At 41.3% G+C, this 17,163-nt stretch overlaps 2 protein-coding genes across 2 annotated transcripts in view; one reads left to right on the forward strand and one right to left on the reverse strand.

Annotated features, from left to right (window-relative positions):
- Positions 1–17,163, forward strand: part of LOC135488935 (attractin-like protein 1) — a 116,948-nt gene that overhangs the window by 40,157 nt on the left and 59,628 nt on the right. The gene's annotated exons all lie outside the window — the stretch shown is intronic.
- LOC135489041 (dihydropteridine reductase-like) lies at positions 6,486–17,134 on the reverse strand. The gene is made up of 5 exons (XM_064774126.1): positions 17,037–17,134; positions 13,669–13,858; positions 12,744–12,993; positions 11,823–11,906; positions 6,486–11,235 (listed from the first exon to the last, which is right to left on the reverse strand). Exons 1-5 carry the CDS (start codon positions 17,124–17,126, stop codon positions 11,136–11,138), a joined length of 714 nt encoding a protein of 237 aa, XP_064630196.1. The 5' UTR covers positions 17,127–17,134; the 3' UTR covers positions 6,486–11,135.

A 17,163-nucleotide genomic window follows, 5' to 3' on the forward strand; every position in this document is an offset into this window, starting at 1 on the left:
TGTTCAACGACGTTGCAGAGTTGAGCACATGAGCATCGATATACTTGGTATGTGCGTCTGCAATGATGAGAATCATTTTTCCCTCATATGGTCCAGCGAAATCGATATGAAGACGGAACCATGGTTTACCAGGCCATTCCCATGGGTGAAGCGGAGCGGCGGTTGGTTTCTTCACATGCTGTTGACAACTCTGACAATCTTTCACTTTCTGCTCAATGTCCTCATCCAAGTTTGGCCACCAGATATATGATCGAGCCAGTTTTTTCATCCTGACCATGCCTGGATGTGCCAAGTGCAACTCCTCCAGGAGCTGACGATGACCTTGTGGAGGCACGATGACCCGAGCACCCCACAAGATACAACCTTCGTGTAGAGTTAGTTCATTTCTACGATAGAAATATGGCTGATATTGCTTATCAACCCGCTTAGGCCATCCTGAAAGGATGAACTTTCGAACATTGGCCAACACAGGATGTCTGTTGGTCCAGGTGGCGATCATGGTGTGCGTAACGACAGTGGTGTCAATCTGATCCAATGCATGAATGAACTCTGCCGGTGGTGGAGAAGCTGGTTCAAGATTTAAAGTTTCTGTCCCTGTGCGCAGTCTATCGAACTCATCCTGACTCACAATGGTTTTTGAAGCCCCGGTGTCGACTTCAAACGTTATGTTCACGCCATTGATTATAGCATCGACGGTATATGGCGTGATAGGCGACTCTGCCCATGCCTGCTTTCTACGCTTAGGGAACTTGTTTGGATCCTCGGACTCCGTATTGAATAAGTTGTAAGTGTCCTCCCAAGGCCGGTTCTGATTATTGCTGTAACCGTACGTATCGTCATCACCAACATGATGCTGCTTGTGCCTTTGGCTGAATCTCGGTTTTGCTGATTGACCAGCCTGAGTTCCCTGTTTTGCCTGTTTCGATTTCCGGCAAACCCTAGCATAATGGTTCATGATACCACAGTTATTGCAGCTTTTCCCCTTTGCAGGGCATTCGTTCTCATGAGGGTACGGTCCCCCAAACAAGCCACAAGTTAAGTCTTTCGACTTCGGTTTTGCTTTGGGTACAAACTTTTTTGGTTTCGATCGATTGTTCTGTGACTCCACTTTCTTGATAACGGTTTCGTGTCCATCAACCATAGCCTTGGCCTGAACCCCGCTAGCCTCTCTAGCCCTAGCATAGGCTAAGAGTTGCTGTAAGGTGAGGTTGGGGTCCCGCAAAGCCTTTTGACGAACTTCAGAGTCACGACAAGTTTGTACGATCTGCGATTTAATCTCACGATCCACATCATGAAACTCACAATGAATGCTCAGTTTTCGGAGCCGAACATGATACTGGTCAGTCGATTCATCCGGCTTTGGCCGAGCCTGACGAAAGCTGTAGGTTTCGAATTCAACGTTCTTGGCTGGTTGAAAATATGCTTTGATTGCATTCTTGCACGCAGCGTAATCATCAGCAGCGCCTCGATCAGGGATATTTTCGAATATCGTGAACAGTTCCTCGCCCACACAGTGCAACAACATTGCCCTCTGGCGGATTTGATTGGTGATATTGGTTGCAACTAAAAAGTTATCAAAACGCTTGGTATATTGCTCCCAACGGGAGGCTGCCGTTTCTTTAGGCTCAAGAGGGAAATGTTCCAACTCTGCAAGCTTGGGTTTTATCGACATGATGATTGAAAGGTTATCCCGAAGCTACGATACGATGCACTGCACTGGCCGATACGATGTATGATGATGTGCGCAGAGCAACCGAGCAGGGTTCTGCCCCGATTCTACCTCGATTTATGCACAGATACACGCGAGATACCGCTTACGAAGTGATGTTGCCGAAAGTTAGTTTACCCTCGTCGCCAAATGTCATGTCTTGATCCTTGGAAGATATCAGATTTAGGAACTATAGATGGATTTCATAACAACAATAAACTGGTTTATTGGTGATTATACCGGAAGTTGTGACAAGCCCAAGATGGCTACAATACAAGCACATTTGTGCGACCACTACTGATATTATTATACAGGGTGTAACATAACACAGTATCCAACATAGATTTACAAATTGAAGGCACGAAACTCGAATGTGTTGAATCGTTTAACTTCCTTGGATTACTTATAAATAAGGATCTTACTTGGACTTCACATATAAATCATATTTCAAAAAAAATATCAAGGGCAACCGGCATTATCAATTACTTAAAACATTTTATTCCACAGAAAATTCTAATAACGATTTACCACTCTCTTATCTCTGCTCATCTCAACTATCAAATATTATCTTGGGGCTATGATCACAACGAAATTTTAAAATTACAAAAGAAAGCTATTCGTGCCATTACTCTCAGTCATCCTATTAGTCACACTGACCCTTTATTCATAAAGCTGAAACTACTCAAACTACCGGACTTACACAAATTAATTGAAATAAAATTTCTCTATAGATTTTTAAAAAAGGATTTACCAGTGTACTTCATGCACAATTTTTTCTCATTTAACAGTGATCTTCATAACTATCCCACAAGAATTAATGATAAATTTAAAATACCAAATGTAAGACACGAATATGCCAAAATGACACCACGATACAGTTTAACTAAATTATATAATTCTCTCTCAAAACAAACTCTAAACAAACTCCACTCAAATTTTAGCTTAAAATCCTTTTCAACATACTACAAAAATGAAATTTTGGGTTCCTATAATAAAAAGTGCCAAATTCGCAACTGCTATGTTTGCGACATTCGTTAAACTTTTTTCGTCTTATAACTGTTATTACTCACTCCTTCACTGTAAAATAGAACTGTCTTGTAAATTAAATTGTAAATCCTGTATATAATAATTAACATTGTACTACATGTAATTCATAAGGGAGCAGGCATTAAGCGGCCAATCTGGTCTTGTTCTGCTCCCGACCACAATCAATATCATGTATTTCATTAATGCACCTTGTAAATTTTGTTGGTCGAATAAATATTCATATTCATATTCATATTCATATTCTAAAAGACAGTGAAACAAGGGGTCCCTGTCCGTGGATAAGACCGTTTTGATTGAGCGTGACGTCATTACTGTTTCTTTACCGTTGCATTATCCTGACATTCTTGAAGAAAGAGGACCATTCCCGTACAAACCAGCAGCCAGTTGTAAGAGACAGGTGACCGAATTCTAAAAGACAAGGGACCATTCTCATTCCTCTTGTTTTACCAGCCATAGGTTCTGAAAGACAGGAGACCAAATTCCAAAACATGCTTCCTGGAAACTAGCCTTAAGTTGTGAAAGACATGCGACTAAATCAACAAGACAGGAACAATTCCTCCTGCTACACCAGCCGCACGCAGTAAGGCACTGGCGACCACGTTAAAACAAAACAGGAGCCATCTCTACTGCTCTACCAGCCACAGCTTGTGAAAGACAGGCGACCAAATTCTCAACGGCAAGGGACCATTCCTCCTGCTACACCACCCGCACGATGTCAAATATAGGAGCCCACTCATCCAGCTACACCAGTCACAAGTAGTGAAAGGTAAGCGACCAAGTCGTAAAAGACAAGGACCATGTCTCCTGCTTCACCAGCCACGGGTTGTGGAAAACAGGCGACTAAGTTCTACAAGAGAGGGAACCATTCTTCCTACTTCACCAGCCGCTATTTAAGAAAGACAGAGGACCACTCATCCAACTGCACCAGCCATCGCCTGTGAAAGACAGGCGACAAAGTTGTAAAAGACATGGACCACGTCTCCTGGAGACCAAATTCTAATAGGCAGGGGACCATTCCTCCTGCTTATATTTACACCAGCCGCCGGTTGTGATGAGAGACAGATCACGAAGTTGTAAAAGACTCTCATAACAGGCGTCTGGTGTATAAGAAGTGATGGCATCCTGCCTTTTAAACCTGTTTGAAATTGTCTTTCACAACTTGTACTTGGAGAAGCAGGAATCGTGGTGTAGTCGCCTGTCATTTGCAATTTGGCGGCCTGTCTCTTACAGCCGGCAGCTGTCCCTGTCTTTTAGAATTCGGTCGCCTGTCTTTCACAACTAGTGGCTGGTGTAGCTGGATGAGTGGTCCCGTCTTTCACTTGGTGCAGCTGGTGTAGCAGGAGGAATGATCCCCTGCCTTTTTGAATTCGGTCCCCAGCCTTTCACAACCGGTTACTGGTGTAGTTGGATGAGTGGTCCCCTGTCTTTCACATTGTACGGCTGGTGTAGCAGGAGAAATGGTCCCTTGTCTTTTTAGAAGTTGGTTGCCTGTCTTTCACAACCTGTGGCTGATGAAGCAGAGGAAGAATGGCCTACTCTCTTTAAAACTTGGTCGCCTGTCTTTCACAATCGGTGACTGGTGTAGCAGAATGAGTGCTCCCCTGTCTGTCGCAACTTGTGGCTGGTGTAGAAGGAGGAATGATCCCCTTTATTTTGGTCGCCCGTGTTTCACAACTTGCGGCTGGTGTAGCAGGAAGCATGGTACCCTGCCTTTTGGAACTTGGTCTCTTGTCTTTCACAACCTGTGACTGGTAAAGTAGGAGGAATGGCCCCTGTCGTGGTACAACTTGGTCGCCTGTCTCTTACAACTGACGGCTGGTGTAGCAGAGGGAATAGACCCCTGTCTTTTAGAATTCGGTCGCATGTCTTTCACAACTGGTGGTTGGTGTAGCTGGATAAGTGGTCCCGTCTTTCATAGTGTGCGGCTGGTGTAGCAGGAGGAATGTTCCCCTCTTTCACAACCTGTGGCTGATAGCAGAAACTTGGTTGTCTGTCTTTCACAACCGGTGACTGTTGTAGCAGGATGAGTGGCCCCTGTCTTTCGCAATTCGCGGCTGGTGTAGAAGGAGAAATGATCCCCAGTCTTTTGGTCGCCTGTCTTTCACAACTTGCGGCTTGTGTAGCAGGAAGCACGGTAAGCTGCCTTTTGGAACTTGGTCTCTTGTCTTTCACAACCTGTGACTGGTAAAGTAGGAGGAACGGCCCCTGTTTTATTACAACTTGCTCGCCTATCTCTTACAACTGGCGGCTGGTGTAACAGGGGGAATAGTCCCCTGTCTTTCAGAATTCGGTCGCCTGTCTTTCACAACTGGTGGTTGGTGTAGCTGGATGAGTGGTCCCCTGTCTTGTAGAATTTGGTCGCCAGCCTTTCACAACCCGTGGCTGGTAGATGAGGAGACATGGTCCATGCCTTTTACAACTTGGTCGTCTGTCTTTCACAATCAGCAGCTGGTGTAATAGGAAGTATGGCCCCCTGTCTTTCACGACTCGGGGCTGGTGTAGCAGGACGAATAGTTCCCTGTGTTTCAGAATTTGTTCGCCTGTCTTTCACAAGCGGTGGCTGGTGAAGCTCATCTTGCGCCTGGTGAAGCAAGATGAATGTCCTCCTACCTTTTAAAACTTAGTCGCCTGTCTCTCACAACCGGCAGCGGCTGGTGTAGCTCGATGAGTGATCCCAAGTCTTTCGCAACTTACAGCAGATGATGCAGGAAGAATTCTTTGTCGCCTGTCTTTCACAACCCGTGGCTGTTAAAGCAGGAGGAATGGCCCCTGTTTTTTTTTCAGCTTAGACGCCTGTCTCTTACAACTGGCGGTTGGTGCAGCAGGAGGAATGGCCACCTATCTTTCCCAACCGGGTCGCCTGTCTTTCACAATCGGTGTCTGGTGTGGCTGAATGAGTACTGTCATTCACATCATCCGGCTGGTGTAGCAGGAGGAATAGTCTCCTTTCTCTCCCAACTTGTCGCCTGCCTCTCGCAACTGGTAGCTGGTGGAGAAGAAGGATCAATTCTTGTATTCTACATCAACTTGGTCGCCTGTTTCTCACAACTGGCTGCAGGTGTAGTGGGAGTGCTGGGGTATTAATGTGATGCAATGCTGTTCCTTTAGTACCTGACAACAATCGCTGTCTCAGGTGCTCTGGTTGTTAAGCAGTACTTGAGAGCTACTGAGTGCTATGAAAGAGAAGCTCGTGGGATGGTCAGATATGGAATGTTACCAGAGACCAGATACTGGTCCTATCCGGACAGCAGTCAGGACCCGAGGACTTGATAGTCACATCCAGCACTACATCAACATTGGCTGATATGAATAAAGTCTAGCAAATGCTTTTACTTCAATTTTGTACAGAAAGGTGTAGTGTAAATGTACATGGAGTTTTAGATAAAAGCATTTGCTAGTCATTATTCATATCAACCAATATTTCTCGAGTTATGTTGGCACTTCAGTCCCGAATATGGCAACTGCCTTGCCATCTCTGGTGCATTGAGACCGTCCTCGAATGGATCACCTCCAGACGGGCATGACCATTGGCTCTCACCTGCTGATTGCCACTGCCATCTGAAGGATCCGCTCCAGTGAGAAGTCGAGGGCATCACGAAAGATTGGCACCTCCCCATACTGGTACATGAGAGACCCAAGGTCAAGCTCTTGAACCCACCATGATTTCCGATGGTGATTCGGACAAGACACCTCAAAGGGTTTAGAAGAAAGCAATGGAGCGAAAAATATCTCTCAAACACAATGACTTTTATTTCTTTTCATCTACAGATTCAATAGCAGGTGTTTCATGAGGAAAATAATCGCTAATTCAACACGCCACAAGGCACTACTTGGCTCAAGAGACCTTTAGAACATCATCACAAAAGGACTTGCAACTATCAAATGCAATATGTGCCACATCAAATAGATTGCCAATTTAAATAGATGCATTTCGTCCAGGTCCAGTGCCTGAATGGTACTACAGACACAATGGATTTGTGACCTAACAAATGGCTAATACATGTATGACTTATTATAAGGCATAACACAGAGGGTTATCTAACAATGCTTCAGGATTTCTCAATCAAAAATGCCACAGTTTGACACCTAAAATTCTTATCAGTACCCTAATAAATGCACATTTTAAACTATGTTCAAAGATAAATATGACATTATACTGGTCTCTTTTAAATGCAGCTCTAAATATTTCATTTCAAAGTTGTGAAAATGTAAACTTGATTTCATGTACCGATAATGATTTCGGAGATCAGCAGGAAAGTCAAGTTATTTGAAAGTTTTGAACGCAAAGACAAGTGCCTTAAATTAGCATTAGCACACAGGACTGGTTAAGCTAGGAGTACACAGAGAGAAATGTCTGCAAGATTATGCCACAAAGGTCTTAAAAATCTTATATCATTGACTAAAAGAAGGTTTGTTGTGTTCCTTATTCTGTAAAAGTCATTTGGGACATACATGTAATCTCGCAGCCCTATATCTATGTGTGCTCCGGGCTTTAAATTAAAAAATATTGAAGGCTTCAAAGAGTAAAGTGGAAAGTGACATTTTACTTGAAAACGAAAGACACTTTCTTTGTAATTTGTCCTTGATATTTATACAAGAATCAAGTAAGGGTTCAATCTTATCTACCCTTGCCAGAGTTTATAATATGCAGAAAAGCTAATTGTCATGGTTTGGTTGAATAATTTGGTTATAAGCAAGGGAGAACCAGACTCAGATCTGTATTGATCTGGGGTCTAATCCAGTGACAGCTGTATTTAGACAAATCCTTGAAGCCAACAAAAAGAAGACTCTCACTACCATAAAACAAAAATAAAATATCTAAATTACTAACTAATCTCATCTGAATCTGACTATTTCTAATACAGCAGGTGCTCTGTAGTTACAATGATATACGTGGAAGACTACGTCACAGCATGTCCCAAAATGAAAGTATTGCAGATGACATCTTCTGTTGACCTGTTCACATTGCAATTTGGTAGAAAGTCAACAAACCATCCAACTACCACCCTTTCTTGTTGAATTTAAGCAGAACTGGAGGCTTGGAAGTCTGTCACTCTGAAATGACTTACAAGGGGACACACTGAGTGGAGGCATGAATATTTAAAATGATGTGTCCAGGTAGCTGAAGTGTTCATTGCAGCCAAATACTGACAAATTTTCCAAGCTATTTTAGGCGTGTTATAATTGCTTTGCAATTTCTTCGTGAAATTAATTAATACAGTTAGTATCTTAGAGATAAATGATGAAATTTTGGCAAAGTTATCAAAATCTCACCACTAAATAGGACACTTGTAGCTACCTGAATCATGCCATTTATACATTATGCTTATTGTTAATAATTTGGAATGCATCGCTTGGTTAAATAAAACATTTACAATAACAGGCTCTTTCTTTTGACAACAATTCTAACACAAAGAAGTCACACTCTTTCACCATTAATAATCAATATTAAACAATATTTATCTTTTTCTCTGATAGACTTACTAAACTTCTATGCATAGTAACAACAATAACCATTTCTTATACTACTTTACTCTTTCCATGTCAGAGCACACACTAAACAACTCGGGGTGCATGTGCATCTGCACTAAACTCTGTCATCTAAGTACAGCATGGGCACTAGGGCTCAGACAAGCATGGTTTATGAGGCTCTGAACTCGGGGTGCATGTGCATCTGCACTATACTCTGTCATCTAAGTGCAGCATGGGCACTAGGGCTCAGACAAGCATGGTTTATGAGGCTCTGAACTCGGGGTGCATGTGCATCTGCACTAAACTCTGTCATCTAAGTACAGCATGGGCACTAGGGCTCAGACAAGCATGGTTTATGAGGCTCTGAACTCGGGGTGCATGTGCATCTGCACTAAACTCTGTCATCTAAGTACAGCATGGGCACTAGGGCTCAGACAAGCATGGTTTATGAGGCTCTGAACTCGAGGTGCATGTGCATCTGCACTGAACTCTGTCATCTAAGTACAGCATGGGCACTAGGGCTCAGACAAGCATGATTTACGAGGCTCCGATTAAATCTGCCCCTAAGTACGTAAGGAATTGTAACGGTACCTTCTTGTGATGTGACATACAGTACATGTACATGTACAGACATTTGACTACCAAAATGCTTGACATAGCGAACAATGATGATTACCAATGGATGACTCCAAGTTGGTTTTTAGCCCACAAGGTTTTTCCTTTTTTCTAAAAGGCATCTTTGGGGAGTATGTTGCATAATATCAAGAATTTAAAAAGACTATGATAAGAAACTTTATGAATTCTTGATATTATGAGTCTGTGCAGTCAAAATCCAGGAAAGCAAATTCCCAAACATCATCTAATATTTTCTCCTTTCTGAGGACAGACCAGCTCGGCAAGTTGGAATGCCTAGCTGATTGTCTGCAAGCTGGGGCATCATTCTCCAGGGTGACTCTAAAATGATATTTAAATCGCACTATAAATCTCATTGGACAATGCCAATTACTTCAACAGTAAGTGCTCTGTAAAAATATTAATAACAGTAACATTGATAAGGTGCGGACGCCTTTGAGAAAACAAGGAGAAACTTTGTGCGCTATAAAACTGTCAGAAATCCAAATAATCAGCTTTACAAAGGTTATTTACAGCTTGGATTTGAGTCCGAGAAGAAAAATGCCTTAAAGGGGACTATAGGCAGGAGGAGAGGGGCTAATTTTGCCATCTTCAAGTGACTAGTATACAAGGCAAGGATTGGTCATGTCAGACTGAGCACTGAATATATCCCTCGTACAAGCGTGAATCATTTTGACCTACTGTGAGATGTGAGAGACCCCTATTGGCAGCTTTGTGTAACTTTATCTTGCCTGCCTAGCTGCTGCCTCTATTGTCCCTTTAACAAAGAAGCGTTGAACACGCATAGTATATTTAAGCTTGATTAAAATAAGTTCTCTTTGTGGTCTTATAAAAATACATGTATATGGACACCAAAGCAATGACTAGAAGTGTCCAGTTTATCAACACAAAGGACTTCAGAACCATACACAATACGTTCAACATTGCACTTTCATGTTTGAGGTGTATGGTCTAATTAAATGTAATCAAGAAGAGTATTTGATATAGCACATACCCTTTCAGGACGACTCACGCAAAATTGCGAGCACCGCAATACCTCCGTTTTGGACGAGTCTCGCAGAAATGCGAGATCAATGATCTTTTCACTACATCGGTTTTCCAGTCATTTCTAATGCCGATCTGCATTTTTTAACTGCTCCAAGGGGATTCCCGACATCCTGGGGAATACCCTTTCTATTCATGCCAACTTCATAGCGATTCTTGCAAAGCTGGTATTTTGCTTTCAAAAACTTTCGATTTTGGACGAAAAAACTTGAAAAATATCCAGTCCAGAGAGGAGGTTTAGGAAACAAATATTCAGTCCTGGAAGGGTTAAGCTCTAGACTTTTCATTCTGAAAAACTACAAAAGCGTGCGGGGTACAGCCTTGGGACTTTTGCTTTTATTCAATCACAGGGACCCCTTGGAACATACACAAGCATCAATAGCTCACTACATGTTCTGTTATGATAAAAAATGTCGAAAAATTTTCAATCACTTTCAGTAAGATTCTTAAAACTATGAAGACATTTTTCTCAAAATGGTAAAAACGGATATTTACCACTTCTAACTTTGCCATTTTTGTTAAAATGCTAAAAACTTATCTATTTCGCTTTGTGAAATACTTTATATGATTTTCTCAAAATTCGATATTGTATAAATCTCACACTGAAAATCGTTGAACAGTTTGACAGCTAATCCAATGTGACCTCTATGACACTCTCTCACAGAGAGATGTTTTACAACAAACAAATCTATGTGACAGTATATGATATAGGATAATTACAATCACACAGATAGTACATGATCACACCTTACCGCTTCTAAAAATACTTGCGTAACGAATTAGAACTATGATTTCACGAGTTGTCATACAAAGTACATTCAGTTTTATCAAGATATGATTTTCCATCATACAGTGACAAATTTTTACATAATTTCCAGTAGTTTCTTTATAAAAATCAATATCCAAGTAGTTTTTCAGAAAAAAATAAGCAATGGAAGATCATTTTGAATGGAATTAAAATACATGTACATTTTACGCTATTTTAAGCCAAGCCTTAGCCACCCAGGCACCAAAAATTGTAATGCTGAAAGTGAGTTCGCTGTGGTTGAGGGACAGGTCATGTGGACAATTTTTTACTACAGCTTTTCGTTTTATTTCAGACTAGACAGGCCACATGGTCATTAGCAACTCAGTGGCCAAGGCTGACATAAACAGCGGGTGTATAAATGTCAAGGTTCATGATAATGCTGTATTATTGGTGGACTGACATGGAAGTGCTGGAATGCTGCAGTTAGGCAGGAATGTATTCGGTGACGCCCTCTTTGGTGATGAGCTGAACCAGACTACCGTTGGCGGGCCTCTCCTCGTTACCACTCCACTTCAGGAGCAACCTGTTGACAAATTCAAGGAATGAGCATTTAGCGATGGTGGTCCAATTTTTTTATTGTATACTAGGTTGAGTTTGAAGATAAACAAATGAATCAAAACCATTTTTGATTTTTATGACCTTCTTCGGATGGATTGAGGTCGAGGTGACAAAATTTTCAATGTTTAAAGGGGTACACTGTTTGTAATTACTTGTGGTCCAGGTAATTATAAATCCACTAATACACAATGCCGTAGTGCAGTTATTATGAATGCAAATTTGTTGAAACTTGGTATTCATAGTATTTGTATATCAGTCTACACAACGGCAATGTTGAAATTTATATTCAGTATGGACATTTTTAAATTCAATTACAAATACAAAATTTTAACGAACAGCATAGGCCTTTAAGCAACAAATTCAGAATTCAAGAGATAAATCATAAAAAAAGAAAATCAAACTTTTAGCCTTTTCATTTTCCAATTTTTCATAACTCATTTTAGGCGTTTCATAATTTATCTAAGGCCTTATCATTCAGAGTAAAAATTTCATTGATTTTTTTCTATTTTGTTGGAGCTGTCTTCGCTTCAACTTCTCTTCAAACAAACTTACTCTGCAACGGTCTCCAACCTCGTCCAGGCGGAATGGTCTGCATTTGGCATGAATTTGCGGTTCATTGGGGTGTCAAGTGTTACTCTGAAACAAGATATATATCAACATTGAAAAGGACGAAACAATGTCTTTAAAAAAAGGAAAAACTGTTTTACACTAAAAAGCAAAATTGTGACTCGCTCTACCAAAACTAGGCGCTTGTCGCATCTGAACTCGACAGGTTGATACGGACTTGTTGTTCATTTCCCTATTGTAGACCTTTTGTGAAATGTGACCAAATCAGTTTGTAATAGATTTCACAAAAGGTCTACAATAGGGAAATCAACAACAAGTCCGTATCAACCTGTCGAGTTCAGATGCGACAAGCGCCTAGGTTTGGTAGAGCGGGTCACAATTATCCTTTCTAAACATGCTCTTGGGGCAATACCAAGGGACCAAGAGCAGAAATAAAAAACACAGCTATTACAGCAATTTATGCTCTATAGGTAAATAGCCCATTTCATTAGAAAAATGGCATTCAGGTTGTTTGGGTTTTCACACAAAAAATGTGGAAGTTGAACAAAACACGGTATTTTATCAGAAACAATCCAAAAATACTTATTTTACCGGAATTGACAAATTTCATCGTGTTCTTATAGCATGTATTTTTTTCACCATACGGCATGTAAATATAAGTAGTAGCACTTACTTTGAGCATGTCTAAAATATATCCAAAGGAGGTTATGCAATTAGGTGCTTGTCCAGACTTGTCCAATAAAGTATGGTACTCAAAGTACATAAATACCCTAATAAGTACCCTTGAATGTACTCAAACTGTTTACAGATATTCTTAGAAAAGTACAAATCTTAGAAAACGTAAGTGCAAAGGAACTTTAGAATTTTTTTTGGAACGATAATAGATAACATCGGATCTTTACTCACGGAAGAATTGCTGCCACGAATGAATTGGCAGGCATCCCACTCTTATCCTCGGCCAAACTCTTCACCAACTGGTGAACTGCTGCCTTGGCCATACCATAACCGATCATCCCCGGTGTTCCCTTGACGGCTGGCTGAGCACCGGGAAGAACCAGGGTACCACCCTCCTTCAGGAACTTGTGCGCGAGTCTGGCAGAGATGGTCGACGGCCAGACGCTCTGCTTCCACATGGCATCTGCATTCTTTATCATGGCTGAAATAAATTATGAACATAGTACAGTGGAACCTCGCTTAGCGGACACCTCTATATTAAGGACACCCTCTCTATTAAGGACACCCTCTCTATTAAGGACACCCTCTCTATTAAGGACACCCTCTCTATTAAGGACACCCTCTCTATTAAGGACACCCTCTCTATTAAGGACACCCTCTCTATTAAGGACAACCTCTCTATTAAGGACACTAGTTTTGGTCCATTCAATTTGACCTTTCTTATCAGGACACCTCTTTATTTATTAAGGACAGCATATGACACTGACAGTCCGAAGGGTGTCCTTATTAGTGAGATTCTACTGTATGACATGCAAGGGAAGGATAAAATCCGAACCAAACTCTCATGTTACATCATACTCCCTTTCTAGAATATAAGCCCATGACCTTTTTGGATAGCAGTTTCTGTTTGTAACCAATATCAGTTCATTTCAAACAGACTTTGACTTTCTATGGTTGGGCATATAACAGTGTTCAGGTAGCCAGTAACAGTCTAACTCATGTGAATTTCTATCCCGGCCTAGCGTGATATGTCTATATACATAATTGGTCAAGTTTCCATCACGAATCCCCCCATTATTCATTATGATATCAAAAAAGTACTTCACAGAGTTTGAGGTTATGAGATTACATGTAGCCAATAAGAAATAATGGATACCTTTATTGGCTGCACTTCCTCCAGCCCATCCTCCTGCAACACAGAGAATTGCATCAACTTTTTCATCCTTCAAGGACTCCTCCACATCCTTTTCAACAGCTGCCTCCTGGTCGGTCCATGACAAGTCGCGCTGGACAACGAAGTTGGCATGGGCTTCTTCATTAGGAACCAAATCCAGACTACCAACCCACTGAAACGAAAAGGAATTTTTTTCTACTTTAGTGATGTCAATGAATCAGTCCACTCATCTGAGAAGGCCACTGGGCACTGGCTGGATACACTTACACTACAGTTACACCATCTCCTCAGACCTAAGGTCAGGACAACAAAACAACTTTGCAATATGTCTTCACGGTCAAATACGCCAGACAATTTCTCAATGAGCCAATGTATCTTCCCTCACAGCAAGGACAAGAAGCGGAACACCCCAGCCCAGCATGCAAGGAGTAAGCATCCATCATCATTCCATGACCATGCACTGCTAACGTTGCGCGATAAATATTGCATTGTATCGGCTATCGCCACTTCTGTGTAACTTATATCGCCATTTACATCATAACCTCAATTCCTATTAAAAAATGGTGATATAGCAATTCTATACAGCAAGTGGTGACATAAGTATTCTCACGACGTGGCGATACAATATCGCGCAACATTACTGCCATCGGCGTTGGGAACGTCATCATTGTGACCAGACGGCGGATTGTTTCCAGTTGACACGGCAGGTGGACATGAAGTGAGGGCACTACTGTTCTGACAGTTTAAGTTACGAAAGTTTAGAATCCCCGATCACACCCCAAAATGAAACGGCCAGGGGCCATTGTGCTCACCGTATACATCTTTTAGTAGGCAGGATCATGCTTAGTTTAGAGGTGAATATGGTGAACACAATCAGGCATGAAGACTTTTTTTAGATGTGTATTGATGTCAAGTAATAAGACAGGGCAGTATATATAAGTTTATGATCCAACCAATAATTGTCTATGACATCAACAAGATCAATATCGTGTGATTGCTAAGAGTCCCTGCAATAAAAAATTCATCGAAAAAAAGTCATTAATAAGCAAGATATTGCATGTCCTACTTTTTCAGTTTTGACCCCCTGGTGGCCAAATCAAGAATCAGATGAGGCCAAAATTCGGTGTCAGAGATTATCTGATGTAGGGGGTTACATGTACCAACTTTCAAGTTCATAGCTTCAGCAGTTAAGAAACGTGCCATAGTTACACTCTAATGGCCAATTTACGCCATTTGACCTCTGTGACCTAGAAAAGGAGGTCAAATCCAAAAATCGTAGGACATGTGGTGTATCCTTGCTAGAAGTCCCTGCCATAAAAATTTTATCGAAAACAATTCACTCAAATAAGCAAGATATTGCACTTCTTCCTTTTTCCATTATGGCCCCCTGGTGGCCGAATAAAGAATCAGATCAGGCCAAAATTCGGCATCAAAGGTTATCTGATGTAGGGGGTTATATGCACCAAGTTTCAAGTTCATAGCTTTACTGGTTAAGAAACGTGCCATAGTTTACACTCCAACGGCCAATTTACGCCATATGACCTCTGTGACCTTGAAAAGTAGGTCAAATTGAAAACCCGTAAGACATGTGATGTATTCTTCCTAAGAGTACCTACCATAAAAATTTTATCGAAAACAAGTCACTTATAAGCGATATATCACACTTTTTAGATATCCACTTTTGGCCCCCTGGTGGCAAAGTTGAGAATCAGATCAAACTGAAATTCAGCACCAGAGGCTATGTGATATAGGGGGTTATATGTACCAAGTTTCAAGTTCATAGCTTTAGTGGTTAAGAAACGTGCTATAGTTTACACTCTAACGGCCAATTTACGCCATATGACCTCTGTGAACTTGAAAAGTAGGTCAAATTAAAAACCCGTATGATATAGGATGTATATTTGCTATGAGTACCTACAACGCAAGTTTCATCGAAAACAAGTCACTAATAAGCGAGATATCACACTTTTTAGATATCGACATTTGGCCCCCTGGTGGCCAAGTTGAGAATCAGATCGGACCGAAATTTAGTGTCAGAGGTCACCTGACCTAGGGGGTGCTGTGTACAAAGTTTTAAGTTCATAGCCCTAGCGGTTAAGAAACGTGCCACTGTTTTTTAAATAGGATACGACGACGGACGACGGACACTGCGGTATTACATAAGACTCCCCTACGGTGAGCCAAAAATCAAGAAAATGTAAGATACAAGTCAGAAAAGACAAAAGGGAAAAGATAAAAAATAATAAAATAAAAAAATATTTTTGGCCGTCCCTGACCGGGGTTTGAACTCACGACCTTTGGATTGCCACAACACGAAAAACACAAAACATGCAATTTCGGCCATATCTGTGTCTGCGTTGTGACCTCTGTGACCTCGACAAGTAGGTCAAATTAAAAACCCATATGATATATGATGTATCCTTGCTATGAGTACCTACCACAAAAGTTTTATCGAAAACAAGTCATCAGTAAGCGAGATATCACACTTTTTAGATATCCACATTCGACCCCCTGGTGGCCAAATTGAGAATCAGATCGGACCGATATTCAGCACAAGAGGTTATCTGATATAGGGGGTTATATGTACCAAGTTTCAAGTTCATAGCTGTTGCGGTTGAGAAACGTGCCATAGTTACACTGAAACAGCCAATTTACGCCATTTGACCTCTGTGACCTTGAAAAGTAGGTCAAATTAAAAACCCGTATGATATATGATGTATCCTTGCTATGAGTACCTACCACAAAAATTTCATTCCAAACAAGTCATTAATAAGCGAGATATCACACTTTTTAGATATCTACATTCGGCCCCCTGGTGGCCAAATTAAGAATCAGATCGGATCGAAATTTAGTGTCACAGGTCATCTGACCAAGGGAGTCCTGTGTACAAAGTTACAAGTTCATAGGCTTAGCGGTTAAGAAACGTGCCACTGTTTTTGAAACAGGATACGACGACGACGACGGACGACGACAGACGACGACGGACGACGGACACTGCGGTATTGTAAAGACTCCCCTACGGTGAGCCAAAAAGGTCATCGGTTCACTAACCAAGCACCACTGTTCAATGGATTTATAGTTGAATGCGATCAAACTACGTTATTTCCGATCGGGGATTCTAAAGTTTAGCCTAAGTTACTTCTACATGATAGTGGTGCAAACAGAGGAAATCTTCCTCTGCTAATTAATCCCCACATTTCTCAAATACGTTTAAAACGCGCCCCCTGTGGTTGAAATATGGAACTAGCGTGAGCACTTCCGCACTTTCGAGGGCCGCAACCGACAGATGGGCGGTCACATAGCGGAAAAGTAAGGTAAATTAGATGAAGTGTTGTTCTATGAGTACTTACCCAGTTTTTGGCTTTGAATAGATCAACCAATTTGGAGCCAAGCGCTCCTTTTCCACCATAAACCAACACTCGACCGGCAATGGAAGCCATTTTGCAAATTAATGACCGGAAGTGATAAAAATTGAGA

This window comes from Lineus longissimus, chromosome 6, assembly GCF_910592395.1.
Source record: "Lineus longissimus chromosome 6, tnLinLong1.2, whole genome shotgun sequence".
NCBI lineage: Eukaryota > Metazoa > Nemertea > Pilidiophora > Heteronemertea > Lineidae > Lineus > Lineus longissimus.